The 25,598-nt window shown below is 53.8% G+C and overlaps 8 protein-coding genes across 8 annotated transcripts, besides 8 other annotated features; 5 read left to right on the top strand and 3 right to left on the bottom strand.

The window, feature by feature from the left end:
- Positions 1-1,274: part of a mobile genetic element that runs on past the window's edge.
- Positions 1,243-1,287: a mobile genetic element.
- Positions 1,288-1,962: 675 nt separating this feature from the next.
- Positions 1,963-2,604, top strand: EKO05_0009029 (40S ribosomal protein S12; the record flags this gene model as incomplete). The annotated part of the gene is made up of 3 exons (XM_038942055.1): positions 1,963-2,326; positions 2,382-2,482; positions 2,533-2,604. The coding sequence occupies 3 exons, from the start codon at positions 1,963-1,965 to the stop codon at positions 2,602-2,604; spliced, it is 537 nt and encodes a 178-aa protein (XP_038795642.1).
- Positions 2,605-4,164: 1,560 nt separating this feature from the next.
- EKO05_0009028 (phosphatidylinositol-3,5-bisphosphate 5-phosphatase) lies at positions 4,165-7,506 on the bottom strand (the record flags this gene model as incomplete). Its single annotated transcript, XM_038946685.1, has 1 exon — positions 4,165-7,506. One exon carries the CDS (start codon positions 7,504-7,506, stop codon positions 4,165-4,167), a length of 3,342 nt encoding a protein of 1,113 aa, XP_038795641.1.
- Positions 7,507-8,014: 508 nt separating this feature from the next.
- On the top strand, positions 8,015-12,760 carry EKO05_0009027 (Non-specific serine/threonine protein kinase; the record flags this gene model as incomplete). The annotated part of the gene is made up of 2 exons (XM_038942184.1): positions 8,015-8,228; positions 8,280-12,760. The coding sequence occupies 2 exons, from the start codon at positions 8,015-8,017 to the stop codon at positions 12,758-12,760; spliced, it is 4,695 nt and encodes a 1,564-aa protein (XP_038795640.1).
- Positions 12,761-14,240: 1,480 nt separating this feature from the next.
- EKO05_0009026 (Non-specific serine/threonine protein kinase) lies at positions 14,241-15,155 on the top strand (the record flags this gene model as incomplete). Its single annotated transcript, XM_038942053.1, has 4 exons — positions 14,241-14,319; positions 14,385-14,425; positions 14,483-14,743; positions 14,802-15,155. 4 exons carry the CDS (start codon positions 14,241-14,243, stop codon positions 15,153-15,155), a joined length of 735 nt encoding a protein of 244 aa, XP_038795639.1.
- Positions 15,156-15,641: 486 nt separating this feature from the next.
- EKO05_0009025 (uncharacterized protein) lies at positions 15,642-16,704 on the bottom strand (the record flags this gene model as incomplete). Its single annotated transcript, XM_038941947.1, has 3 exons — positions 15,642-16,383; positions 16,441-16,490; positions 16,540-16,704. 3 exons carry the CDS (start codon positions 16,702-16,704, stop codon positions 15,642-15,644), a joined length of 957 nt encoding a protein of 318 aa, XP_038795638.1.
- Positions 16,543-16,579: a tandem repeat.
- A 496-nt stretch (positions 16,705-17,200) lies between the features above and the next one.
- On the top strand, positions 17,201-18,733 carry EKO05_0009024 (Glutathionyl-hydroquinone reductase; the record flags this gene model as incomplete). The annotated part of the gene is made up of 3 exons (XM_038942002.1): positions 17,201-17,256; positions 17,422-17,736; positions 17,788-18,733. 3 exons carry the CDS (start codon positions 17,201-17,203, stop codon positions 18,731-18,733), a joined length of 1,317 nt encoding a protein of 438 aa, XP_038795637.1.
- A 535-nt stretch (positions 18,734-19,268) lies between these two features.
- On the top strand, positions 19,269-20,389 carry EKO05_0009023 (Glutathionyl-hydroquinone reductase; the record flags this gene model as incomplete). Its single annotated transcript, XM_038942043.2, has 3 exons — positions 19,269-19,870; positions 19,921-20,118; positions 20,170-20,389. 3 exons carry the CDS (start codon positions 19,269-19,271, stop codon positions 20,387-20,389), a joined length of 1,020 nt encoding a protein of 339 aa, XP_038795636.2.
- Positions 20,390-20,752: 363 nt separating this feature from the next.
- EKO05_0009022 (uncharacterized protein) lies at positions 20,753-24,469 on the bottom strand (the record flags this gene model as incomplete). The annotated part of the gene is made up of 1 exon (XM_038946684.1): positions 20,753-24,469. One exon carries the CDS (start codon positions 24,467-24,469, stop codon positions 20,753-20,755), a length of 3,717 nt encoding a protein of 1,238 aa, XP_038795635.1.
- Positions 23,987-24,035: a tandem repeat.
- A 332-nt stretch (positions 24,470-24,801) lies between the features above and the next one.
- Positions 24,802-24,844: a tandem repeat.
- Positions 24,845-24,859: 15 nt separating this feature from the next.
- Positions 24,860-24,908: a tandem repeat.
- Positions 24,909-24,912: 4 nt separating this feature from the next.
- Positions 24,913-24,960: a tandem repeat.
- A 232-nt stretch (positions 24,961-25,192) lies between these two features.
- Positions 25,193-25,225: a tandem repeat.
- Between the last annotated feature and the right edge of the window lie 373 nt (positions 25,226-25,598).

Raw genomic sequence — 25,598 nt, 5'->3', positions numbered from 1 at the left:
TAATAAGGACCTATCTAAATCTAAGCTCTCTAGTGTTTTAATAAAGTAATAGAGGATAATGTTAGAATTAAGTAGATAGATACCTGTTACCTTAAAGGACTTAAGTATTAGCTTTTTAGTAAAGCTACACATCTACGCTAGCTAGAATAGGTAGAAGAAGTCTGCTCTAGTAATAGGTGTGTTATTTTAAGCCTTATAGATGTATATTATAACTACTTTTAAGTATACTATTAATAGAGGCTTAAATAGCATTATATTAAGTAGCTAGAGTGTTTAGGTTAAGTAAGGGGAATAGACAGCTAGAAGGATCTTATAGTTATTATAGTACTTAATAAAGTCTATTATTATGTAGGATCTGTAGCTACCTAGTATTAAAAGCTTCTAATTTTTTTGTGCTTTCTCCTTAGTGTAGTAATTAAATACCTACTTAAGCTAGGTAAGGCCTATATCCCTATTTGTCCACCCTAAGAGAGATAATATAACTATTACAGAGTGTTTTCCTAGCTTAATTTTAGCTACCTAGTCTAATTTAATACTAGCGTTAGCTAACTTATAGATAATGCCTAGTAGTAGTACTATCCTATTACTACATATACACGCTATAAGCGTCTACTAAGCTTAGTTACTATCCTAGATAGATGCTTTAATCTCTCCCTTTATCTATATACGCTTACTAAATATATATTTTATCCTACCTATAATACTAATTATAAAGCCCTTCTTATCTATATTATATATATAGTAACTCTTAATAAAGTATTTAGAGATTTTATACTATAGTAGGTTAAAGTAGAGTGTATATTTATTATAGGAATTAGTGTTATAATATAGTTAATCTATTCTAGTAGAGTAATGTAAGATAAGATAGATAGAGTACTTATTAATAAAGCAGGTAACCTAGCTCTTACTAACTAGATTTTAAGCTACTAGTAACGCAAAATTCTAGATTATCTCTCTAGTAGGTAGTAAGTAATAAGTACTAAGCAACTCTATATACTTTATAAGCTCTATCTCCTGTTATAGCATTAAACGTTACTAGTTAATATCCTTAGTCTCCTAGGAGTCCTAAACGTGCTTGTGTCTCTAAGCTAGAGTTACGCAGTTAACGCTAAACCTAGTAGTATAATACTAATATATAAGTTTTTTACCTAGTTTTAGTATATTAATTACTATAAGTGCTTTATTAATAGCTGCTATAGTTATTAAGTTACGACGTGTTAAAGTATAGTGTAGTTGTGATAATTCGGTTGTTGCGCGACTCCGGTCGTTGCGCGCACGGACACGGTAGAAACCAAAGTGCGGAAAGAGAATACCGTTACCCACTGCAAGCCAACTTTGTGACAACGCAGCATAACACTACAACTACTGCACAACAAGCTATAGTCATGTATGCATTCGTGGCGCTTAGGCTTTTAAGTATTAGTAACTAAAGAAAATTGAAATTGCATCCAGTTTGCGTGGTGTAGAGAGAATAGAGATACAGCCTACTGTAAGTTGGTGTTCTGCCCGGCGTAACAACTGCGTGAGGGTAGCTAACTAGGTGGAACGCAGTTTGCCTCCTCCATACCACTCAGCACATGGATAGGGACTGTGTATCTACTTTCAAGCTTCGTGATCACGATACGCTGGAAAATTGGTTTAGTATCTGTGTCTCAGGTCGTACAGCTGGAGAATAATCGACCTGTGACGACAACACAAGTTGCTCGGTGGCTCTCGTCTGCAGACACAGTACGTAGATCTTGGCTTACAGACGCAAGTCTGACCCAATTACAGCCGTGAAGATGCTGACTCGAAATATGCAGAAGTTCATGATGGCTCCGATATACGATACTTTGTGGCAAAGCATGGGAAAGCTGGAGCTAAGATAAGGGATGTCGGCACCGCTTAGTCATCTCAAATCAAACGCGCTGCATCACGAACTTTTGTCCATTGCAACAGCGCAACATCATCACCGCCGCCGCCATGTCTGTCCAGTTCCTTCGACGCCTCGTACGGCCGTCCATCTTTGCGCAATCCTCTTTGATTGCTGCGCGGCCGTCCATCGCCGCCACATCTCTCCACAACGCCTTCGCTGGCCTCTCGCTCGGCCCTACACCCGCATCGCGAGCCAACAAATGCACATTGATCCAGGTTCTACGTCAGGGGCGAATTGCACAAAGAGCACGAAAGCTGCGATCGCCGCAGCTCGCCAACCGACCAGAGCTGAAGGGCGTTTGCTTGAAGGTCGGCACAACGAAGCCGAAGAAGCCCAACTCGGGAGAGAGGAAGATCGCCAGGGTCAGATTGAGTACGGGAAAAGTCATCACGGCATACATTCCTGGAGAGGGTGTGTTACAGGCAGGACCCGGAGATCTGACATCAACGAGCTGACTCATCCCTAGGCCACAACGTACAGCAGCATTCGGTCGTCATGGTACGAGGTGGGCGCGCGCAAGATTGTCCTGGTGTAAAGTACCATTTGGTCAGAGGAGCATTGGACCTGGTGTGTACTACGTCATTACCCGAACCCGTGCTCTGGCTAACAAGGTGCAGGGAGGTGTTGGCAACAGAATCACATCGAGATCGAAGTACGGAACGAAGAAGCCAAAGGCCGCCGCTGCTTAATTCAGCTTCATACGAAAGTGTATATACGTGTAACATAATTTGGCATCGAGGGCGTTCGAATCGAAAGCAGCCGTGAGCTGCGATAGTACGATTGCAATGACCCCAAAATGCTGCTGCTAGTCTCAAATGTGGACTGCGGAACCGCCAGACAGGCAAGAAACTATAGTTCTGCTGTAACGCTGAGCGTTTTTTTTTAATTCACGCGCGCGGCACCATAGCACTCTCGGCTCTGGCAATTTCTGTGGGATACGAAAGGCGGTTTACACACAAAACCATACATTCCACTGATCGTGTCATGGTCTTACTGTTCTCTAAACGACCAGACACTCATGCAGTAACTCATGAAGCACTTAGAATAGTAACAATAGTCTAACGGCAAGCGTCATCGTCTGTTTTGTTTGGCTGTTGAGAAGCCACCCACATCTTGATTGGTTGCAAGAGTTCAGCTCGATGTCTGTCTCGAGACCATTCGTACATTCCAAGAAAGCGTACGCATAAACATGACACAAGCCCGTCTTCGACTCCTCCTACCAACCTTGTGATCACAGCAGTCCTTCGTATTCCTCGGATCGGTAGCATCGCAACCCCGATGGTAGCTCCAGGAAGGAGGCAGATAGAGAAAGAGCATAAGATAAGCAGCACGATCGCTCGCATCCTGAGTATACCCACAATATCACTTCTGGCTGAGCACTCACAATGTATACTATCACATTGTTACTTCTGAGCCTTTGGTACATGCAGTTCCATCCTAGGAAAGCCTCATCCCAGTGCTAACAATCACAAGCTCCTTCGCCTTCGCCATCCCGCCCTACACGCCTCCCTTCCCCTCTTCACAGACTTGTCCAGCCTCAACACCGGTCACTCGCACATATCGTACCGTAGTCCGTACTACAATCACAACCACCACTCTCGCCCCACGCCACTGTCCATCATTCAGTACACGCGTCGATAGACCTGCACCATGGTCCTCCTGCACCTTCAACGCTGCCCACTGCATCCGCCCTCTGTGTCTGCTGCTGTCAACCATTACGCAGCCTTGTATAACTGACAACTGTTGTACACGCACAGCCACAGATACAGTATATGCGCCTTGCCCGACCAAGTGCCCTACAGGGTGTGCAACAAGCTGGACCGTCGTTGCGTCCTGTGCTGGGCCCCCGACGACTTCCTTCACCGCTTCGACACTTACCCTCGAGCCAACACTGTCGTCGACTAGGCCGTGTTATACTCATACTGTGAGCGCAACGAAAATCTGCCCCGAGGACACAATGGGTTGCGCTGTGCCTGACTGTATCATACTGAGCACAGTTACTGTGCCAAAGGGGGAGGTGAAGGGATGTAGTAGTACACCGACAGTCACGAGAGAGAGGGAGTGCAGGGGCTATTGCCACGGGGAATGTGGCACGCAGTGGGTTACTGAAACGGCTAGCGCATGGTAGAATTTCAGCAATAGCCGACTCGACTTTGTTTGTGGTTTGTACTTTAACTCCAGATGCCATGCAATAAACGCTGTTATGAATACCCAAACGCCATCTGTTCCTATGCCCATAGAGATTTTCATCATCTAACTGGCAACTGATTCTGCCACTCCGGATCAACCTTGCTCTGCTTGAAGAAGCTCTTACCCTTCAGCCATTGCCTGTAGGCCTTATACCGCTTCTTGGTACCATCCTCTTCTTCAACATCCAGTGGGTTATCTTTGACATCCAGGTACTCTTCAAATTCCTCGATGTCTTCCTCGGCTGTCTGAAATTTGCCAGATGTCGAGTATGTTTGCGGCAAGATTTCATCGGTGAAAGACGGGTAGAGGTGCGGATGAGGGTTCAGCGACTGTGGCCAAGAATACGTTGGGGCGTGTGAGAACGGGGTGCTGACGGAGGCCGAGGTCATAGGCCGCGAGTAGGATTGGAAAGAGCGGAGAGAAGCGACGTCGGTATCGATGCGAGCAAGCCCAGAAGCAGCGATACTGGACTCATCGATATCGGTTGGTGCTTGCGGTCCACCTTCGGTCATGCATAGGTATTCGTAGTACTCCATAGCACCTGGGTCGTCCGCGCTCGGCATTTCACTACTCACCACCAAGGGTAGGTTCAATGGATGTTCAATGTACCGTGTGTACTCATCTGCTTCAGAACCAGAAACAGTAGGATTGATGCTGTTATCGTAGAACTGCTCTAGTGTCCACTGGTTGATGAGCGTCTTGTCGGCAGGCTTGAAGCCGGGTCGCACAGTTGAAGCTAAGCCTGTCGAAGTTGACATTGAGTTTGCTAGAGATGGAAACGAGCTCATTGTGGCAGGCGCCGAAGACGGCATGTCTGTCTCGAAATGTGAGTCCCGAAGTATCGAGTGTGTGAAAGACGAATTTGTGTCGGGTACACTGAGTTGTACATGGTGGCGTCGTCGAGCCATAACGCTACCTTGCCGCGAGTCGACCTCGCTCACTGGATCGAGTATGGTGACCCCCTTCCGAGGCCCTTTCTTTACATTGTTACGATGAGAAACCTGCTCGTGCTGTTTTTTTCGAGGAACGAAAGGTGACAAGTCTTCAACGCGTGATGGTGAAAGCCCGTCTCTGCTATCGCGTGCAGCGCGATTTGGCGATGCCAGCCGGAAGGCAAAAATCTTTAGGAACGATGATATAGCCAAGGGCCGGTAGTATTCAAGCCAGTAGTCATCGCGGAATCCGATATTTGCCTGGAGCGATTTGGTTTTCAGCACTGCAGAATGACTTGGGGGTGGCAACATCCTCGGCTCCAGGTTTGAAGCAGTGAACCAATTGTTGTAGTCTCTTCGTGTTTTCTCCAGATAGGCGCGTGGATCAGCATGATGCAGGTAGTAGTCAGTTGTCAGATCCCATAGCATCGGCTGGCCTTGATGGAATGTGTAGTTGCCGAGAAAGAGATTGTAGGCTTCCTGACGCTGCGAGTCGAGGAAAGAGTTGTGATAGTACCTTTTGAAGCTCTCCACCATATCGCGAGAACTACTCTGCCATTGGTTGATCTTCCGGTAAGTGGCCATTGTGTTGACGAGATGTGACCCACCGTATTGTATTGCAATGGTGTCTCCATGTCCGTGGAACATATGAGTGAACATCTCTACACAATCCGAGTCATACTCGACTGTGTTCCCCGCGATGATACCGAGAGCCTGTAGTTGGCGACCGAGAGCTCTCTTTCCAATCACAAACTGGGCGGCATTCGTGCGGTCAAGACAATCGATGCAATTGGTTCTCGCCACACCGTTCTGTACCCGTGATGTACCGTCGGTATCATCTCCGTTCTTGAAGAAGCCTGTCTCGAGCAGGACTTTCTCAGCCAGACTCTCCAGTGTACCTATCACGTCTTGTCCTCTTGTCTTGGCGGCGCGCGACATATCGAAAGCCTCGTATCGAATCTTCTTGTCTTTTGGTAATGACTGATTGAGATAGTCAATGCAGTACTTGTACTCGTACAGTAACTTGGACTCTCTCGGTGTTCGCTCTCGCGCTTTGATTAAATTCAAGGCGATGACAGGAGCACCGTAACGTTCGAACAAGTCATCAAAGTGAAGAGCCGCAGCGCTGTAGAACGGATCTACAAGGCTCAGATCGATGTCCGGTTTGGGTGTAACACCTGTGTTGTCTTGTGTCCAGTACAGTGGTATACTGCCACGATGCTGAACGTATGACGTGTACGTTGGGTTTGTATAGAGCCGTGGTCCAGGTGCATGGAAGGACGTAGTGAGTGCCTCGGACACAATTTGTTCGGATTCCACATCGTTGGCAACATAACCCAGATCATTTGTACCTCTTTTCAAAAATCGTGCTCCAGCAAAGTGTCTCGATCGTCGAGCGATGATGGTGATGTAGATCCGGCGCCCAAAGACGTCAAGGGAAGACTGATCTACATATCCGTGTATGACCGGGTGACACCAATCGTATACGTTTTTCAGAACGGCACGGGCGGGGTCTAACAGGTAGTGATTCCACACAAACATATCCTGATAGTTGCGTTCGGGGCTCTCGATACCTTCGTTCAGGGCTGTCCGCTCGTGAATGATGTTCTGTTGAAGGCTTCTTGTGACGTTGTATGAGTAGCTGAAATAGAACGATCGTGTCAGATCCAGGTTTGCGAGGCTTGCAAGAAATCTGGCCTCGTCTGGATTCCGGTCTTTTTGAAATCGAGATGAAGCTCCAGTTGTGAGAGGTATCATCTCTGTTCCATCGACCTGATAAATATAATGCCCCCCCAGCATGGCTACCTGGGCTCTTTTGGAGATCAGAAGCATATAGTAAGCATCGGTAAAGCGGATGAACCCTAGCAGACCCCATGTACTACACTTGAGTTTCATCCCGCCGGTGCCTTTATTGCCGTCCGAAATGGTGCCCAGAAGCCCGTGCATCTCTCGTCTGTTGTATACTATGTCGTCCTCAAAGATGTTCAGGTGACCCGGCGGTGCTGTTCGATCAATTTTGAGCACACGATACTGCTTCTCCATGATATCCGCCCCGATGAGATAGAAACGAGTGCTCGTCTCATACAATGAGAACTTATGCATCCTACTGATGCCATTCTCACCGACTTTCTGATATGAGACGCCCTTGACCTTGTGTACTGTGGCCGGGCTTACAGGCCTTCGAAAGGATACACCCACAGCAGGGTCTTCTTCTTCGCCACCGAACTTGATCGACTCGGTCTCTGTGCGGGACTGACCTACTCCGGGTAATTTGTCAAGGTCAGCCTCCGGCTTGAAGTTGCTAGAGGAAGCATCGTTTTGAGGCAACAGTTCGGGGCTTCCAGCGAGGGAAGATGTCCTCTCCGAATCGTCTGGCTTCTCATGGAAACTTTCATGCGATGTCGTTGCTTTGGATGCTGCGGAACTAGCACGTTCCCTCAGATCCGGCCTCGGTCTTGAAGCATCCATCTTATGCTGCACGTAGGCAAAGATAACGACTGCACTTCAATCAAGCCTGTGTCATGTGGTCATGGCTGCGTTTGGGCGAAGGTTAGCGTCCGTGGGGGTGTTGACTGTAGAGACTGAACCGTTAAGTGCGAAATTCGTGTCAGGCCAGCTGCACACTGGTGGTGAGCAGCAGCGAACGTGCTAGCGCAAGTCTGCAACGTGCTCTGTAGACGTGACAACAGCAGGTCGTTTGAACGTGCGTCATTCCGCGGCTTAGTCAGAATTTTAGCGCCCGCTGCCACTGGAGCCCAGAACCAGTGGAGGATGACAACGACCTCATCCTGCACGTGGTCTATTTCATAGCAGCTTTCATTCCGCAAACACCAGCATGCGACCAGCCGCTTCTACATCTTGATACTGTGCCCCGAGTTTGTAAAACGCTGAGACCGAAATTTGGCATCATCTCAACATGCGGGCTGGCAGGCACCAACACGTCGCGCCTTAGTGTTCGACTACGTTAATCGCTACCATGGGACAAGGGTTCTCACTCACCACGCTCTCGGCTGGCACCGCCAACATCGATGTACCGGAGCTGGCTGATTTGCAATATGAGAAATCTCTCGGTGCCGCCCGGTTCATGAAAGCCGTAAGGGCACGACACAGAGATGGCCTGGTTGTGGCACGCGTGGTGATGAAGCCATACGCGCAGTTCAACTTTGAGACCTACGCGAGGCGGCTGCTTCGTGAGTGATACTATAAGCATCTCTGCTATGCTGAGACTGACGCTTGTTTAGACGAACGCAAGGTGCTTGCAGAAGTTCCGAACGCCTTGGCGTACCATCGTATTATCGAAACGGCTGCTTGTGGTTATCTCGTGCGTCAGTACATTCACAGTTCGTTGTATGACCGACTAAGTACACGCCCTTTCCTCGAAGAGATTGAGAAGAAATGGCTTTCCTTCCAGCTGCTCTCTACTATTCGCGACTGTCATGCTCAAAACGTTTATCATGGCGATATCAAAACCGAAAACATCTTGGTCACGTCCTGGAATTGGCTCTATCTAACCGATTTCTCATCTACATACAAACCCGCGCATGTTCCCGAAGACAATCCTGCTGATTTCTCGTTCTACTTCGACCTATCTGGACGGCGCACATGCTATTTGGCACCCGAACGGTTCCTAGCCTCCGGCCAGCAGCCTGAGGGAGAAGGCAGTGTGAACTGGGCAATGGACATCTTCAGTGTCGGCTGTGTCATTGCAGAGTTGTTTCTAGAGGCGCCCATATTCTCTTTGAGCCAGCTTTTTAAGTACCGACAAGGCGAATACAACCCGGAGCACTACCACCTTGGTAAAATACAGGACCCCCACGTACGGGAGCTTATCGTGCACATGATACAAGTGGATCCAAATTCCAGAATGTCAGCTGAAGACTACCTCACGCATTGGAGAGGCAAGGTGTTTCCAGACTATTTCTATGGATTTTTGCAACAATACATGTACTCGATCACAGATCCATCCTCAGGTCGGAAACCGGTGACGACCGGTTCCGAGCATCTCGGAGAGCCAGATGAGCGAATCGACCAGGTCTACAACGATTACGACAAGATTTCGCATCTACTTTCAAACAACGAAGGAAAAGAGCTTGCCAGGCCACGACACGCGCCTCCCGAGCCAAACGCAAAGTTGTTCCCGCTACACATCGACATCCCCAACTACCAGCACCAAGCGTCTCCTACAAGAAGTCTTGCGCAAGATGACGGCAACTTGATATTTCTCACCATCGTTGTCTCGTGTATGCGAGGGACAGCCCGTGCATCTGCTCGTGTTAGGGGGTTGGAGCTACTGTTAGCTTTCTCCGAACGTCTGACTGACGAAGCAAAGCTGGATCGTGTGATACCGTACGTTGCACAGCTGCTCACCGACAAGTCAGAGCAAGTTAGGATCACCGCATTAAGATCCCTTACACAGATCCTTGCAATGGTACAAGTCGTGTCTCCTATCAATGCCTATATCTTCCCGGAGTACGTTCTCCCACGGTTGGAGGCATACCTTCCTGATTCTTCATCGGGAGCAAATCCTCTTGTTCGTATGCAATACGCTCTGTGTATAGGAACACTCGCTACAACGGCTGCAAAATACCATGACATGATCCAGGCGTTACGAGCGGACGGGGCTCTGCCCGCGACCGATCCCGAGGCCGAAGATAACCTTTCATCGTCAGCACACCGCAATCGTTTCGATGCCGATCGTCACAATCTTCTTGAGGCATTTGAAAAGCATACAAAGGCTCTCTTAACCGACTCTGCTGCGTCTGTCCGCCGCGCAATGCTCCGGTCAGTCTCTGACTTATGCGTGTTCTTTGGCAGCCCTCGGGCGAATGATGTAGTACTCAGTCATCTCAATACCTACCTCAATGATCCAGACTGGATGTTGAAGTGCGGCTTCTTCGAAGCAATTGTTGGAGTGGCCGTCTTTGTTGGAGGCGCAAGCCTGGAAGGTTACATCTTGCCGCTAATGGTTCAAGCGTTGACAGACCCAGAGGAGTTTGTCGTCGAAAGAGTTATACGCGCGTTGTCTTCTATGGCGGAACTCGGACTCTTTCAACGATCTAAGACCTGGGAGCTAGTAGATATCGTCGCAAGACTCACGATGCACCCAAATCTTTGGATCAGAGAAGCAGCCGCCCAATTCATCTCGGCCGCATCAAGATATCTTTCAGTCGCAGATACGCACAGTATCTTAATCAATCTCATCAGGCCATACCTGAAGGTAGTACCGTCCGACTTCTCACACACGAGAATTCTTGAATCACTCAAGAAACCTTTGCCAAGGTTGCTCATCGAGATGGCATCAAACTGGGCTGTGCAAGCGCAAAAGGGACTTTTCTGGACCTCTGCAAGGCAGCAGCAGACTTTCACATTTGGGTCTACAGAGGAGACGCTTCCTGCTACCTCTGGTCGTGAGCTAGACGTGAAAGTGCTCCAGAGGATACAGAAGAACGCCGAGGACCAGGCCTGGCTGCAGAAGCTTCGCAATGCAGGCATGACAACTGAAGATGACTTCAAGCTTGTTGCTCTGCGAGAGTTCATCTGGCGAGTAGTTCATCGACGGCGGTCGGATAGCCTCGCATCGAGCCCGACAAGGTTCAATAACATTGTAACGCTAAAAGACCTTGGGATCAACGCCCTCACCGTCATCTTCGATGACAACTTGCAGCACGCTGTCAACGGAGATCAAGCAGTGATCGGCCGGCATGAGGACTACGGTCATCCTCGGACTATTCAAGACGCACTGCTCGACGCATCTACAACAGAAGTCGACGCTCTTGCATCTCGTATACCCCACGCGCAGAGTCAAGCTGACCGTTTGGCCCGGGAAGAAAGCGGCGGGCGGCGTATGGCCATACCACCGCGTTCAAATCCTGCGAACTCATCCCATGACCTGCGTCACGGTAGAGGATCACCATCTTCTGAGACTGGCTTAAGAAGGAGCTCGCTCCAGATGCCAAGTAATACATCGCCCAATCACTCCCCCATAGGCTCGCTTGGTACTGTAGACCACCTGCAATCGTTACATCATCGTAACAGCGTTTTGAGCTTACTCAACAAGAGAGAAAACAAAGCGCTTCCTGAGATTGGTACAACTTCTGCAAATGCTTTCGGGAAAGTCGATGCAGCGCATGCACGAGACACGTCTCGTTCTCGTCAGCCGTCCTCGCCATTTGCCGTTGACAAACCACAACGGAGCCCTTCTCAAATACGGTTCAGAAATGCCCACAATTACACAGGGAATGATCCTGCGGTTTTGAAACTGCTCGATTCGATGCTCATTGAACGCTTCCCTTCTGGCGAGATTGAGTTTGGACCGCGTATTCAGCTTCCGATCAGAAGACCTCCTATTCGCTACAAAGATGCCCACCATTCTTTAGCAGGTGTCCCATGGAGGCCTGAGGGTATGCTGGTGGCGACTTTCAGTGAGCATGTCGCTGCTGTGAGCCGTGTACTAGTTTCTCCGGATCAAGGCTTCTTCATCAGTGGTTCCGACGACGGCACTGTCAAGATCTGGGATACTTCACGTCTCGAGCGCAACATCACACGTCGCTCTCGACAGACATACAAGCTCGGCGATGATGTGAAAGTGACAAGTCTTGTCTTTGTGGAGCAAACCTACTCGTTCGTAGCTACCGGCAGTGATGGTAGCGTCCACGTTGTACGTGTTGATTATTTCCAAGGAGCCGATGGTACTGTCAAGTTTGGGAGACCAAGACTTCTCCGAGAGTATCAATTATCGAAGGGAGACCAGGCCGTCTGGTCAGAGCATTACAACGAGGACAGCAAATCAGTGCTGTTGTTGGCCACGAACACTTCAAAGATTATTGCACTGGACCTAAAAACCATGGAAGAGCTGTTCGTTTTAAAGAATCCACTGAACCATGGAACCCCGACCTGCTTCTGTGTGGACAAGAAAGCACATTGGCTGTTGCTAGGTACATCCCATGGTGTGCTTAATCTATGGGATCTTCGCTTCAAATTGCGCCTCAAAGCATGGGTCTACAGCGGGGCCTCTCCCGTACATCGACTCATGCTAGTGCAAGATCCAAGAAGAAAACGATCACAGCGGCTATACATTGCTGGGGGTAGCGGGCAAGGTGAGGTGACGATGTGGGATTGGGAGAAGCACATCTGCGAACGTGTGTATCGTATCGGTGGTGGTAAGGAGACAGGGCTGAAGAGCACTCTACTCGCTGATCTCGATGAAGAGAAGCCAGGTGGAATGCTCGGCCGTTTCGCCACCGCACTAGAACCCACCGCAGACCAAAGCGCAGATCGTAGTATCCGAGCCTTTGCCGTGCATACACAAGCAGTAGACGACAAGGGCGATGCGAAGCATACTTTCATCCTCACCGCTGGTCCGGACTGGAAGATCCGATACTGGGACACATATCGTCCAGAAGCATCAATGGTGGTTAGTGGCCTAGAGGTAGACGAGGCAAAGCCCCAGTTTGGTATTAGTCAGCCGGGAGTCGATACTACTGTCATTACAGAGCTCTCGTCGCAGCCCCCGCCCCAATCCTTGAACGGTCGAGAGAGCAAGAGCTCTGCTTCGAGCAAAAAACCAGCATCGAAGTCATCTCGATCTGGTCTGATATCGCTACAGCAACAGCAACTTCTCAAGACCCACCTGGATACAATTATGGATGTGGCTCTGGTAGAGCAGCCTTATGGCATGATCATCTCGGCTGATCGATCGGGTGTTATCTACATGTTCATGTAGTTCCTTGTAGAACATCACGCAAGAGCGAACCTCACGCGCCTATGATTATCTTGACTCAGACTGCCAATTGTTTTCTCAGCCTTGTGCGTGCCTCCTCAATCTAGCCACTACGATGGCGGAGATGGTACGACGACGCATGATTGCAACTCTTATTCTTGTCTTGATTGTGCACAGTTTCAGCCGGGTTTGAAACAGTGTTCGAGGTCGTCTTGTCGAAGCTGGCGAACTCTCGGGCTGCCTTAGATTGGGCTCTTTGTGTTGACCGGTGAAGGAACATAAGCCAGCCTGACGGCGCGCATATGCAGCTATGCGTGTCATGCAGCCATCAGAGGAAAGATAACTTGCGTCGAGAATCGCTTCTCTTGTATCTCTTATGTGCAACGACTTGGAGTCTGTCAATCTACTCATCTCGAAAACATGCCATTCCACGGCAGTGGCTACCGTTGCACCCACCATAGATCTAGCTTCCGTCCGACGCACACCCAGGAGTACCATGACCATAGCAGCAGAGTTGTGTATCCAGACGATACCCGCTTCCGTACCAGCCAGGGCACTACCGGTGCAGTAGCCCGGCGTCGCTCATATCACAACAACCTCCATAACACGCACGATTTGGCACTCTACAGCCCCCACGATGTGCGTGCAACGAGTGCCCCTCTCGCTCAAACACTGGCGCAGTCTTTTGTAACGCTGCAAGACACGCACGTCATTGCGTCTTTGACGTATTCAGTCACGCCGTCGGGCGTTCAAACGCTCACCGCTGAAGCCAACCTTGAACGCGAACAGTGTGCCGTATGCTACAATTGGTTTCCGAGCCGCCAGAAACTGGAGGTTCACCAGTGGGAAAACCCTGTTGGGTGCGATATTCATGGTGTCTGTATGCGACAGGAAGACGTCTTGTGGCATGGAACGAAAGAAGATCACGAGAGATGCTTTGTGAAGAGATGTGGTAGTGTGTATAGGAGAGAAGGGGGTTGGAAGGTGGGGGTGGTGGAGGGGCACGTTAGGAGCTGGCATGGCTAGGGATGCGAAGCAGCGAACTGGAGGCGTTTGGTAGATGAACGACGCTGAGTCTGTTGTGGTCAGCTACTTGCTTGCTGGATCGAGGCTGTGGATATGTCGGTCATCTGCTCATGTAGTCCCTAAATCCAGATTATGGAAGGCGTTTATTGAGGAGACTGACCCATCCAATACAAGGATCGTGCATGCATAGCGGACGGTAACAAAAGCGATGCACCACAGGCTTGGTCAGGTCAGCAGAGAGTGAAGTTGCATGCGCTCGTCAAGTGGTGCTGGCGGCGCATTCCGTGGTAGGGCTGAGAAGAACGACGCTAGACTTGGCAACCGTGAACCTTGAATTCCCGTGTCGAGGATCGCGGCTCTTTCACCGAACCCGCAAATCAAGCACGCGACGTGCTGCGCTTCTGTCGAATACCCCAGATCTATCCTCTCCGCCGAGCTACGCGTCACTACCGCCAATATGAGGTTAACCACAGACCTGATCAACAACTCTCTATCCTTCATCAACTGTCTCACGGAGCGTGAACTCGATCTGCGAGGTGCGTTGGAAAGAACAGATACTACACCTGCGAGCTGAATTGATATCAATGCCTGTGAAATCTAGGCCACAAAATCTCCGCCATCGAGAACATGGGCGCCGCGCGAGTAAGTCTGGAGTGTGTCGATGCTGCTTGCCAGGCCTGCAGCTGACGATTGGCGTAGGACAACGACGCAGTCGACCTGACCGACAACGATATTGCGCAACTCGGAAACTTCCCTCTCCAGCCTCGCCTCCGCACACTCCTCCTTGCGCAGAACCGCGTCGCGAACATCCAGCCGAACCTCTCCACAAGCATACCGAACCTGCAAACGCTCGTCCTGACAAAGAACCGGCTCACGGAGCTGGCCGACCTTGATCCTCTGGCAGGCTTCAAGAAGCTGGTGTTTCTGTCGGCCATTGGCAATCCCGTGGCCAGCAAGGAGGTGCGGACCATTGCGTCGCGTCCCACCGCGCGCACAGGAACATGCTGACGACGCACAGAACTACCGGTACTGGGTGATCTGGCGATGTCCCACAGTGCGCTACCTCGACTACGCGAAGGTCAAGGACATTGAGCGCAACAAGGCGGCCGAGCTGTTCGGCACAGCAGAGGAGCCAACAGAGCTGGCCAGCAAGATCATGGGCGTAAAGTCCAAAGGATTCGTCGTCCCGACTACAAACGGCTCGCACGGTTACAGCAAGGATCGCATCTACACCGACGACGAGAAGAAGAGGATGCGCGCCGCCATTCAGGCTGCAACTAGCTTAGCAGAGATGGCCAGGCTCGAGAAGGATTTTGCCGAAGGGCGGATACCGGCGCACATTCTCGAGGGTGGAGACCCTATGGAGACATGAGCCATGGCTGCAGTGTCGCGAGACTTGGCCTATATGCGACAAATTGATGGAAGCACAAGAGAAAACGACTTGGCCTATACGTCACAAAATGATGGAAGCACAAGAGAAAACGGAAATGAGCAGCTAGACAGCCTACACACGGCCTTTTTGTTTTTTGTTATTGGAAAAAGCGCAAAGCGAGCAGACGAAGAGCAGGGTGGAGTGGTGAGATGCTTGATGGTCGCTAATACGACATGAAAAGGCGCACGCGGCTGGGCGGCATGGGCTGATGGCCGTAGTCGAGGCGCTCTGGGGACTGAGAATGGCACTGCATTGCAGACGAACATGACAAGATCTTCCGATGAATCTGCAGCCTTGCGCTTTTGCCGTTTTACCGTTTGTTCCTCCAGAAAGCTTCCTTGGTATCGTAGTCTTGTACATAAAACGCCAAATGATGATGATGCGACTCCCGTCACATGTTATGTTGCCTCGAGAGGAACTCCTTGCCTACCACCCTCTCCCTCTTCCTCCTCGGCCGCCTCTCCCACCACCGCCCTGGTGTCCTTGCTGAAACCCAGCACCCTGCTGTCCCCCGCCTCCGAACCCTCCCGGCCCTCCCGGTCCGCCCATGCCACCGCCCGCCATCTGCATAAAAGTCGCAAAATCCATCTGGCTTGGATCCATGCCCGAGCTGGCCATTTGCTGCATCATCATCTGCATCTGGCCCTCGTCCATTCCACCTGGCGGCATACCGCCCATTCCGTTCATGCCACCAGGACCCTGAGGCGCACCGACCGGCGCACCAGCACCGGGCATGGGAGGCATTCCAGGCATGCCTCCGGACATCATCTGCTGCATCTGTGCCATTTCGTGCTTTTGCTGTTGTATCGTCTGGCTCATCTGCTGCTGCTTCAGCCTGTACGTCTCCCAGGTGAACTCGTCGAAGCCGTAGTTGAAATAGTCCGAGTAATCTTCGCCCGGGCGCCGCCAGAGCTTGTGCTCTTCGGCCAGATCGGCGTCGAGGTCGACATGGAGGAGCGACTTGGACAGCGGTGGGTAGGTTGGGTTTGCGTTGACGTCCACGTTGGAAGTGTGAAGCGCTGGGTAGGCTAGTCCTGACAACTGCGAGACTTGGGGGGCGAGCCCCGGTGTGGGTATTGCCTGCTGGTTGGAAGGTGGCTGCGGTGTGGACGTGGAGTGGGGCGGGGCCTCGATCTTTATGGCCTTTGATTCTTGTGGTTGTGATGCACTGGAGGGAGTGGTTTAGCACGGGCATGCTTGCTGAGCGCGTCCAAAAAAAACTTACGCCGCGGGCTTGGCTGCAGTCGCAGGCTTGTCTATGATGAACTCCAGGTCCTGCCATCATGTCAGCTGTCGTGCGTTTCGCGATCGCCAGTGTTCGTACCGAGTCGCTGTCGTCGTCGCCATCGTCGTCGTTGTCGTCGCCTGAATCTGCGCCTTCGTCCATGGGCTCGTCGTCGCTGGAAGCGTCCTGTTCCTTCTTGGTCGCTTTCTTGGTCTCGGTGGCAGGCTCAGAGGGGCCGTAGAGGTCGTCGTCTTCTTCGTCCATGGTTCCTCTGCTTAGCTGGTGTGCGTGCGGCGCGCAGAGGACGTGGGCCAGGCGAGAGGGGCGGAGAGCTGCTGCAACACGACGGGCTCTCGGCAGGGTCCGCGAGCGTGCGAGTCGGTGGGTTGGAGCGGTTCGGCGAAAGATGTGGAAGAGGCGTCGCGTCTCAAGCTCAGCCGTGGCTTGTTCGTGAAGGCATGTGGGGCCGTGCACCTGGAGCTGTTGCTGTTTGTTGCGGAGCTGTGGAAAACACCAAGATACGGCGCGACTTGCCATCCATCAACCCGCACCACCCACTGCCCAACCAGCCACCACCCTCAATACCGAAGCACGTGAGACCACGCCCAACACGGCAGCACGTGAGACCACGCTCAATCCTCAACACTGCAGAACGCGTCTTCGACTCCTTTCTGTGGCCGCGCCAGGCACTCTGTCCAAGCCTTCCAACGCAGCTTCCTCGGCAGCGGGCACAGCAAGAGCAGCTTGAAGAGGCGACAGGATGGCCGGCTTTGGGCGCTCCAACTCGCTGTCCATCAACACCGGCGGTGGTCTTTTGTACGTGTGCCCCCGCCCCGGCGTGGTTTGCAGGCGGCTCTGCTGCTTCTCCAGCACGGCCGCTTGCATGGTTGTGGCTGCCGTCGTGAGTGGAGACGGCAGGCGCAGTGACCACAACCACGGCGGCGTCTTTCACACGCGAGAGCGAAATGCTGACTAGCCCAGTGGAAACAATGCCCCGACGGCTGCAGCCTCACAACCACAGAGCAGCGGCGGCCTCTTCGGCTCAACAGCAGCACAACCCGCCCACTCGGGCTCCCTCTTTGGCGCATCAGCACAGCCGGCACAGTCGTCTCAGCCCGCAAGCGCAAGCGGAGGTCTCTTCGGCAACATGAACAAGCCCGCAACGCCTGCGCCCGCCACTGGAGGCCTGTTTGCTTCCTCGACCGCCCACTCGTCGCAGCCACCCAGCGGCACTCTTTTCGGTGGCTCCTTGGGCGCTGGCACCCAGCCGCAGCCGCAGCCAAAGCCGTCGCTATTGTAAGCACAGCAGTGCCTCTGGCTCATGCCCAAGCTAACAAGACGCTCCAGCCCTGGCTCGACCACCCAGCAACCCAACTCAACCCCGTCTCTGTTCGGCACCAACAGCAACACACAACAGAACCAGTCCACCACAACCCCTTCGCTCTTTGGCTCCACACAGCAGGCCCAGCCACAGCAAAATACCTCTCTGTTCGGCGCCATGGCTCCTCCACAACGAACATCTACGCTGCCTGGCTCAACGCTGGGAGGTGGTCAGATGGCCGGCAGCACCCAGGCCGTCAACATCGGCCTGGAGAGCCTACGGGGCACCACGCGCTTCAACGACCTAGCCCCAGAGCTCCAGGCGCAGATTCAGGCATTCGATGAGGGCATCCAGCGGAAGATTGGCTACTGCAATCAGATTCGCGAGACGCTGCCCAACAGCGAGGCTGAGATCGCGACCATTGCGCCCGACGTCGCGTACGTCGAGAGCTTCCTCTCTACAGTCGAGCTCGGCCTGGACAACGATTCCGCCAGCATTGCTCACTTGCGAGAGCTTGTCAACAAGGACGCCGCGGATGCGACGCTGAGTTTCCGCGCCATCGAGAACCAGCGTCTGCCCGCGCAGTTCCACTACCGCAACGCAACCAACTTGACGGCCTCGAGCACAAAACCCCCGGCGACCGCTGCTCTTGACGATGACGACCCAACCAAGCCTGTCGATCTGATGGGTTACTTCAACCGCCGTACGGGTGAGCTTGGCCGCACACTCGACGTATACCAGAGACAGATCCGCGAGATTGAGGGGCATCTCCGCACAATGGAAGTCGGCACGCTCGAAAAGGCACAGCAGTTGACGGGTAGCAGAAGTGCACCGCGCGATCAGCGCCGTGAATTGGTCGAAGCGCTGAAGGCCATCGAGGGCGCAATCCTCGATTCGGCCAAGAAGGTGGGACAGGTCCGAGACGAAGTCACAAAACAGACGCTCGGCAATGTTGGTGCCACGTTGTTATGAAGACGACGGCCTTCAGTGCACAACAAGAGAAACTAGTGCGAGTTTGCCGCACGATCGGATGAATATGTACGTGTATGCTTGAACCTACAAAGATAGTAGATACCCAGGAATTCGATGCATGACTTGGCAACCACCATCACTCGTTTGAGCATCGAAGCGAATTGACCAATCTTACCTGGCAGCTCGATACTCTACAGGACGCGCTTTGACGTCCTGTGCGGAACGGCAGGTTTGCTAATGCTTTGTCAAAGAGGAGTCACATAGCGTTAGTCAAGCTTTCCAATGCTGAGTAAACCTCGGAGGGGCAACATGGGCTATGACGGATGTCGCGCTAGTGGAGCTTCGAGCTTCAATGACATCGACAACCTATAACCATTCTCTCCCCAAGCCCCACTGCAGAATCAACAACCGACCGACCATTCTCTCTTCCCGGTCCATGTTCAAAACGCTTGTGCGACTGCGACTGATACCCAACCACTTCACCAAGACAACACCACTAAACCGCGCGTTCTCACTTACAGCAAATCCGTTCGCAATGGACAAGAAGGGCTCGATTCTCAACTGGGTGGACCCCAAAGACAAGAGCGGCGAGTTCAAGCGCCAACAGTCTGTCTTCCGCTCTTTTATCGAAAACAAACCCGGCGCCGAGTTTCCCGCTGAGAAGGACCGTTACCACCTCTATGTCTCGTATGCGTGCCCCTGGGCGCACCGCACCCTGATTGTTCGGAATCTCAAGGGTCTCCAAGACATCATCAGCTTCACCAGCGTGCACTGGCACATGGCCGAGAAGGGCTGGCGCTTTGCTACACCCGACGAGAAACTGCCTGGCGAGAACACATCACCTGACCCGCTTCACAAGGAGTACACACATCTCCGGGATATCTACTACGAGCAGAACCCAGACTATGAAGGGCGGTTTACAGTGCCTACGCTCTACGACAAGAAGCAAAATCGTATTGTCAGCAACGAGAGCAGCGAAATCATCCGGATGTTGTACACTGAGTTTGATGACCTGATTGCCGATGAGTACAAGAAGGTGGATCTGTTCCCCAAGAACTTGCAAAAAGCCATTGAGGAGATGAATGACTGGGTATACAACGATATCAACAACGGCGTGTACAAGTCTGGTTTTGCTACGTACGTTTGGCTGTCTGGCAATTAACGTGAAGTAGACTGACAATTCCCAGAACGGAAGAAGCGTACACCAAGAACGTCACCACACTGTTCAAGTCCCTCGATCGTGTCGAGGCTGCCCTCGCAGAGTCATCCACACCGTACCTGCTCTCCTCGCCTCACGTCACCGAAGCAGATGTCCGCCTCTTCACCACCATCATCCGATTCGATCCCGTCTACGTCCAGCACTTCAAGTGCAACATCCGCGACATGTAAGTCCATTGCTACAAACGTCCAACAAGACGCATCCTGACGGCTTACAGTCGCGCCGGCTATCCACACCTCCATCAATGGTTGAGGCATCTGTACTGGGACTACCCCATCGCATTCGGACAGACGACCGAGTTCGAGCACATCAGGAATCATTACACCAAGAGCCACGGGCAGATCAATCCCTTTGCCATTACGCCGGTGGGGCCATTGCCCAACATTCTGGAAAAGGACGACGAGGTGCCGAGTGTGAAGGCTGCCTTGAAGAAGTGAGTGAGTGAGTGGTAAACGGAGCGTAGAGGGCGAATGAAAGATCGATAGCGGTTCTATCTCGTCTCTCACGGCCGATGAATGAATGACAGTGAGGTTAGCCCTCTTGCTGAAGATCACATGTCCATGTGTGCCCAAGTGGACGACGAGCTTGCAGACTGTGATGGGTGGGTGTGCATTATTTGGGGTCTAGATGCGCTCATGGAGTACGAAAACTACAGCAACAGACACTCTAGATGGTTGCCATTCGGTGTATCCTCCTTCAAGACCACCTGAGAAAAAGGGAAATCGCTAAATCGCAGGAAAAAAGCAAAAAGGTACTCGTACACCAACGCGATTCCACCTCTTTCTACCGCCACGGGAACTTCACTCCACCTCGGACAACCATCTCCTGACACCTTCTTTGAGCGAGGAGTCCGTGTAGGTTCTCTGGTTGGTCGTCCTTGTATTCTTCCTCTCGTCCCCCTCTTCCGCCGCCGCTTTTCCCAAGCCGGTCCGCTCAGCGGTGACATTCTTGACGACCGTCTCCAGCGCATCGAAGATGACACCCTTACAATCCGTCTGTGGCACCTCCACATGCGCTGCTGCCGTGGTCACATCCGAGTCAGCGCGTGTGTTTCTCCTGCCGCGCCTTGAACTGCTCCGCGATGATTGAGCAGAGCTGTTGCGCGTCACGTCCCCTGACCGTGCTAGGACACGATCGATGCCTTCGATAAGCACAGCGTCAAAGTCCATGATGGCTTCTTCGTCGAATTTCTCCGCGAGATGAATCTCCGTCGGCATGGGTGCGACAGAAGAACTGGTGTACGGGTTCCCGTACTGGGAGCGGCCGGGCGGCATGCCTGCCACGCCCGGCGTCAAAGCAGTAGGCTGGTACATTGGCGCAGGAATGAGCCTGACTAGGCGGCGAAGACTGAGTCGCTTGATAGAGAATGACCGCGTGTCTGCGACCAGGGCAGAGCACACATCGATCCAGCGCTCCAAGGGACCCGTCTCGACGCTCGGTGTTGTGGCAGAGGTGATGGGTGTTGGCTCGGCAGACATGGCGCGTTTGATGTCTCGCTCGAGCGAGGCGTACGGCTTGATAGCTTGGATGGCGAAATCCGGATGGAACTGAGAGAGCCATCCTGCTGCATTGACAGGCTGTTCAGGCTCGTGATGGGGCATCGATAATATGGAGGATTCACCGAAGCTCGAGCCGTGTTGGCTTCCTACCGAGCCTGCGCCACCAAAGAGAGGTGATTGCAAAGGAGAATCAAAGTCGGGCAGGGCGATGTCCACGTCTATAACTCCATCTTTCTCGTTGACGGAAAGTTTGAGTTGCGAGTCGAACGTCTTTGGGCGCTCGGGGATGGGTCGTGCTGCTGAGGCGGGAACGCCGCTCGATGTGTTGATTGGATAGGCGTCGGATGAAATCTTTGTTGTCGAGTTGGCACTTGTCCCCGGCGTGTCGTAGGCTTCGCCTTGTTCGAAGATGTCGTCCTCCATGGAGAGTTCTTGTACCATCTGTTCGAGCTGTGACCGGGGTCGTTCTTGCCCACGGAAGCCCACGCCGTCATCAGTCGTCTGAAGGTAACTACTGCCATCTGTTGAAGAATCGCGCCTCCCTCCACTCCAGAAGTTCATGAAGCCACTCCAACGGCTTTGATTGCTTGATTCATTGCTACCAAGGCTAGTCTGCCCAGTACCACTTCTTTGCAGCGTGTTGATCAAATTCGTGGATGCCAAGCTATCGCTGCTCGCTGGCCGATAGTCAGGCGTAGGTCCGCCCATTCTGGTCCTGGGTAGGGTGAAGTGTGCAATAGGTATGGTACTTTGAGGTGCAGCCGTTGATGGCGAGATGACGGTGTTTTTGCCAGAGACGGTGCCCTCTGACATGGAAGGAAGTACGAGGCTTGTGCGTATGGAGTGGCTCGAGGATCTCCGGGAATGGGTGGGTGGCTTCATCAAATCAGAAGCGTCGACGACCGCAGACACAGAACGCTGATGCGAAGGCTCAGCAGAGGCGGTAGTGCCCTTGTTGGAGGTCGGCGGCTGAAGTCTTATGTTGCTCACGCTTTGCTGGTCTCGTGGTCGTCTGTTGATCTGTCGCCGCAGCGACTGCTTTCTTGACGGGGGCATGTTGGTTGGTGGAGATTGCGAGTAGGCCCGTAGCGAAGCAGATGTGCCCGGACGCCCTGTGTTGATAGCATCGCCCATGATGGGGGAGTTGGGAGGCAGGAAAGCAGCAAGAAGAAAGATCAGCCTTCGCGCGGCCATCTTGTCTGGAGACACTATGATGGTACGATTGGAGATGACAATGTTCTCCCCGACGGTCGCTTTTTGCTGTTCCTTGTGACGCCTGCGGGCCCACTTGGGGCCGAGGATGCTGAGCCATTCGGTGTGGTTTCCAAGGAAAGCGGTAAGCAGGTTGAAGAAGAAGAAGTTCTGTTCACGGCGGCCAGCCCATCGTCCGAGCCACCTTGCTTCTTCACGCCAGACGCCCCACTTTCCTTGGCCAGTCATGACACGAGGGATGCGCATACCACTGACGACTCGGTTGCCTGTCAACTCGGCCGCGGTTTGTATTTCCTTGTCCATCATGAGGGCATTGGGCTGGAGTCGCAGAGGCGGCCTGCGGCTGAGTAGTGGAGGAGCTTCGCGAAGGCTGGCCCGAGAGGGCGCGCGTCGGTGTTGGGGCTGATCAGGCGGCGACATGGCGACGGGGGCTTTGTAATGGGCGGAGATGCGCTCTTGCACCACATGCTGCAGAGTGGTGAGGGCGCGCATGATGACGTCCCAGTGCTGGCCCACCACATCGACGCGGTCATCGACATGGCTGCTCCACGCCGACGAAGCCAGCGAGTCAGCTCCGGCGTTGGCGTCGAAAAAGGCCCACGCTGCGCGCCGGTCTGAATCGAGCGAGGAGGCCAGCGAATCTTGGCCAGGCGCTGAGGTGGAAAGAGGACCGGGCGGCTTTGGAGCTGTTCGAGGAGCGGCGGAGTGGGCCAGCGGCAGGTGCAGGATGATGGTGATGGCGTACATGGGCGTCTTGCGGGGCTGGCTCACGTGCGCTGGCTTCTGTGGGCCTGCTTTGGCATTGGCGGGAGGGAAGGGGAAGCCACCGCCGGGAGGCTGGGCAGTCGGGGGGTTTGTTGGCGTGCGGACGTCGACGCTGTCGTCTGGGCTGGGGACAGAGAACATGCGGGTGATGAAGATGGTGCGACGCTTGGGCTCCCTGGGCATGCTCTCGGTCGCATCTGCGCGGGGGAGATGGGTGGGCAGATTTGCGGGGGTGAAGGACTTGGCCAGGTTGCTCCTCCTGCGAAAGCCCTCGGCGCGGCCCAGGGAGCCCGACACGTCGTGCACGCTGGGGGCCAGCACGGTGGGCTCGAGGGGCTTTGTGTCGAGGGGCACAATGTGCATTTTATTGGAGTTGCCGCGGTACGTCATGCTTGTGCTGCCGAACATGCAATCGAGGCAGGTGTTGACGAGGTCGGTCGACTCTCTTGCGCGCGCGTGGGCGTGGGCGTGGGCGTGGAGGTGGGCATGCTCGTCGATGTGGGGCATGGACGAGATGGAGGAGCCGCGGGTGCGGGTGCGGGTGAAGGTGGTCAGCGTGGGCGAGCGGGGGGTCGACGGCTCGGCGGCGAGCGAGGTGCGGCGGGCGTGTATTCCGCCGAGGGCTGATGTCGTGGTGGGGGTGGTGGCCGTGGCAGTGGCCGTGGCAGTGGCGGTGGTGGGGGTGGTGGTTCGTGGGCGGGCGTGTGGCAGCGAGGGCGAGGGCGAGTCGGGGCGCGGCGGGGCGGGCTTGGAGTCGAACAGGACCGTCTTGGCCATGTGTGCAAAGTCATCCTGGGCGATGATGATGCGCACGTCGCGCGGGAAGTCGAGATCGATCTCGGGCAGCGGCCCGTCGTGGCCGCTGCCCGGGGTCAGGGGGGCGGCGTGCAGCGGGTAGGGCTGGCCGTCGGGGTGGAAGAGGGTGCTGGTGTCGGGGTAGAGCAGGTGGCGCGTGTGCGACTCTTCCGTGGCCGAGTCGAGCGGCACGGGGCTGTTGGTGGAGTGGGCGGCCTTGCGGCTGTTGAAGAACTGGCCGATCATGTCTGGCGGGCGGCGAGCTCAGTGTTCCATGTTCGCGGAGGGGTCGAGGGGGAGGTCGAGGGGGAGGTCGAGGGGGAGGTCGAGGGGGAGGTCGAGGGGGAGGTCGAGGGGGAGGTCGAGGGGGAGGACGAGGACGAGGTCGAGGTCGAGGTAGAGGTCAAGGTCGAGGACGAGGTCGAGAGATTGGTTCAGGGAGAAGTCGAGGTGAAGCTGGATTGCGCGTGTCTGCAGCGAGCCGAGTGCCGTGTGCAGCGCGGGCAACACATGGCGGAGGAGCAGGCGTGGCGTGGGGTAGCAGAGCGGGCGGCTGGACGCGTGCCGAGGGGCCGGAGGGACTGGATGGACTGGGTGGACTGGGTGGACTGGGTGGACTGGAGGGTCTGAGTCGGCGCAGGGCAGGGCAGGGCAGGGCAGGGCAGGGTAGGGCAGGGCAGGGCAGAGTGGAGGCAGAGTGGAGGCAGAGAGGCAGCGAGAGGCAGCCAGAGGCAGAGAGGCGCGTCGGTCGTCTTCGAGCGTGGTGGGCATGGATGGCCAACTGCATCCCGCTTAGTTATACAAACAGCGGTGAGCATGGCACCCACTCACCTCCCAGCGCTACACGCACGAGGCGGCCGACGATAGGTAGCAGCGCACTTGCACTCCTGCACAAGGCCGCCATACGACGGCAACGCACTGGCACTCCTGCACGAGGCGGCCGGACGACAGCAGCGGGACCACGGCTGCTCCCATCTGTCATCCTCATCCTCGTCCGTCATCGGTCAGCGTGGCTGGCTCTGCTTCCATGATACGGTCGCGCTGCCTCCTGACACGTCCGCTGTCCGCACTGCAGCATTGCAGATCAGACCAGGATACCCCGGACCCCACCGCCTGCCCAACCACGTCAGTCCAAGGGCCAGACTGCACAGCAAGAACAGGCTCCTAGCCTCTTGGCCTCCAGCATCGGCCACGCAAACAGCTTGCTAACAAACGGCAGCAGATGCACCGACAACGCCTCTTTCCACTAAACTGCGCTGCCATCTTCCGTCAACGGCTGCTGACCTCCACGTGCCGCGGCGTACTGCATGCAGCCGCACCCAATCTGCTTGATTCCTGTAAAAACACATCGACAAGAGAAAAGTCCTTGTGCAGA

The sequence above is a fragment of the Ascochyta rabiei genome, chromosome 16 (assembly GCF_004011695.2).
Source record: "Ascochyta rabiei chromosome 16, complete sequence".
Classification (NCBI taxonomy): domain Eukaryota; kingdom Fungi; phylum Ascomycota; class Dothideomycetes; order Pleosporales; family Didymellaceae; genus Ascochyta; species Ascochyta rabiei.
This window is presented reverse-complemented; position numbering and strand designations above follow the sequence as displayed.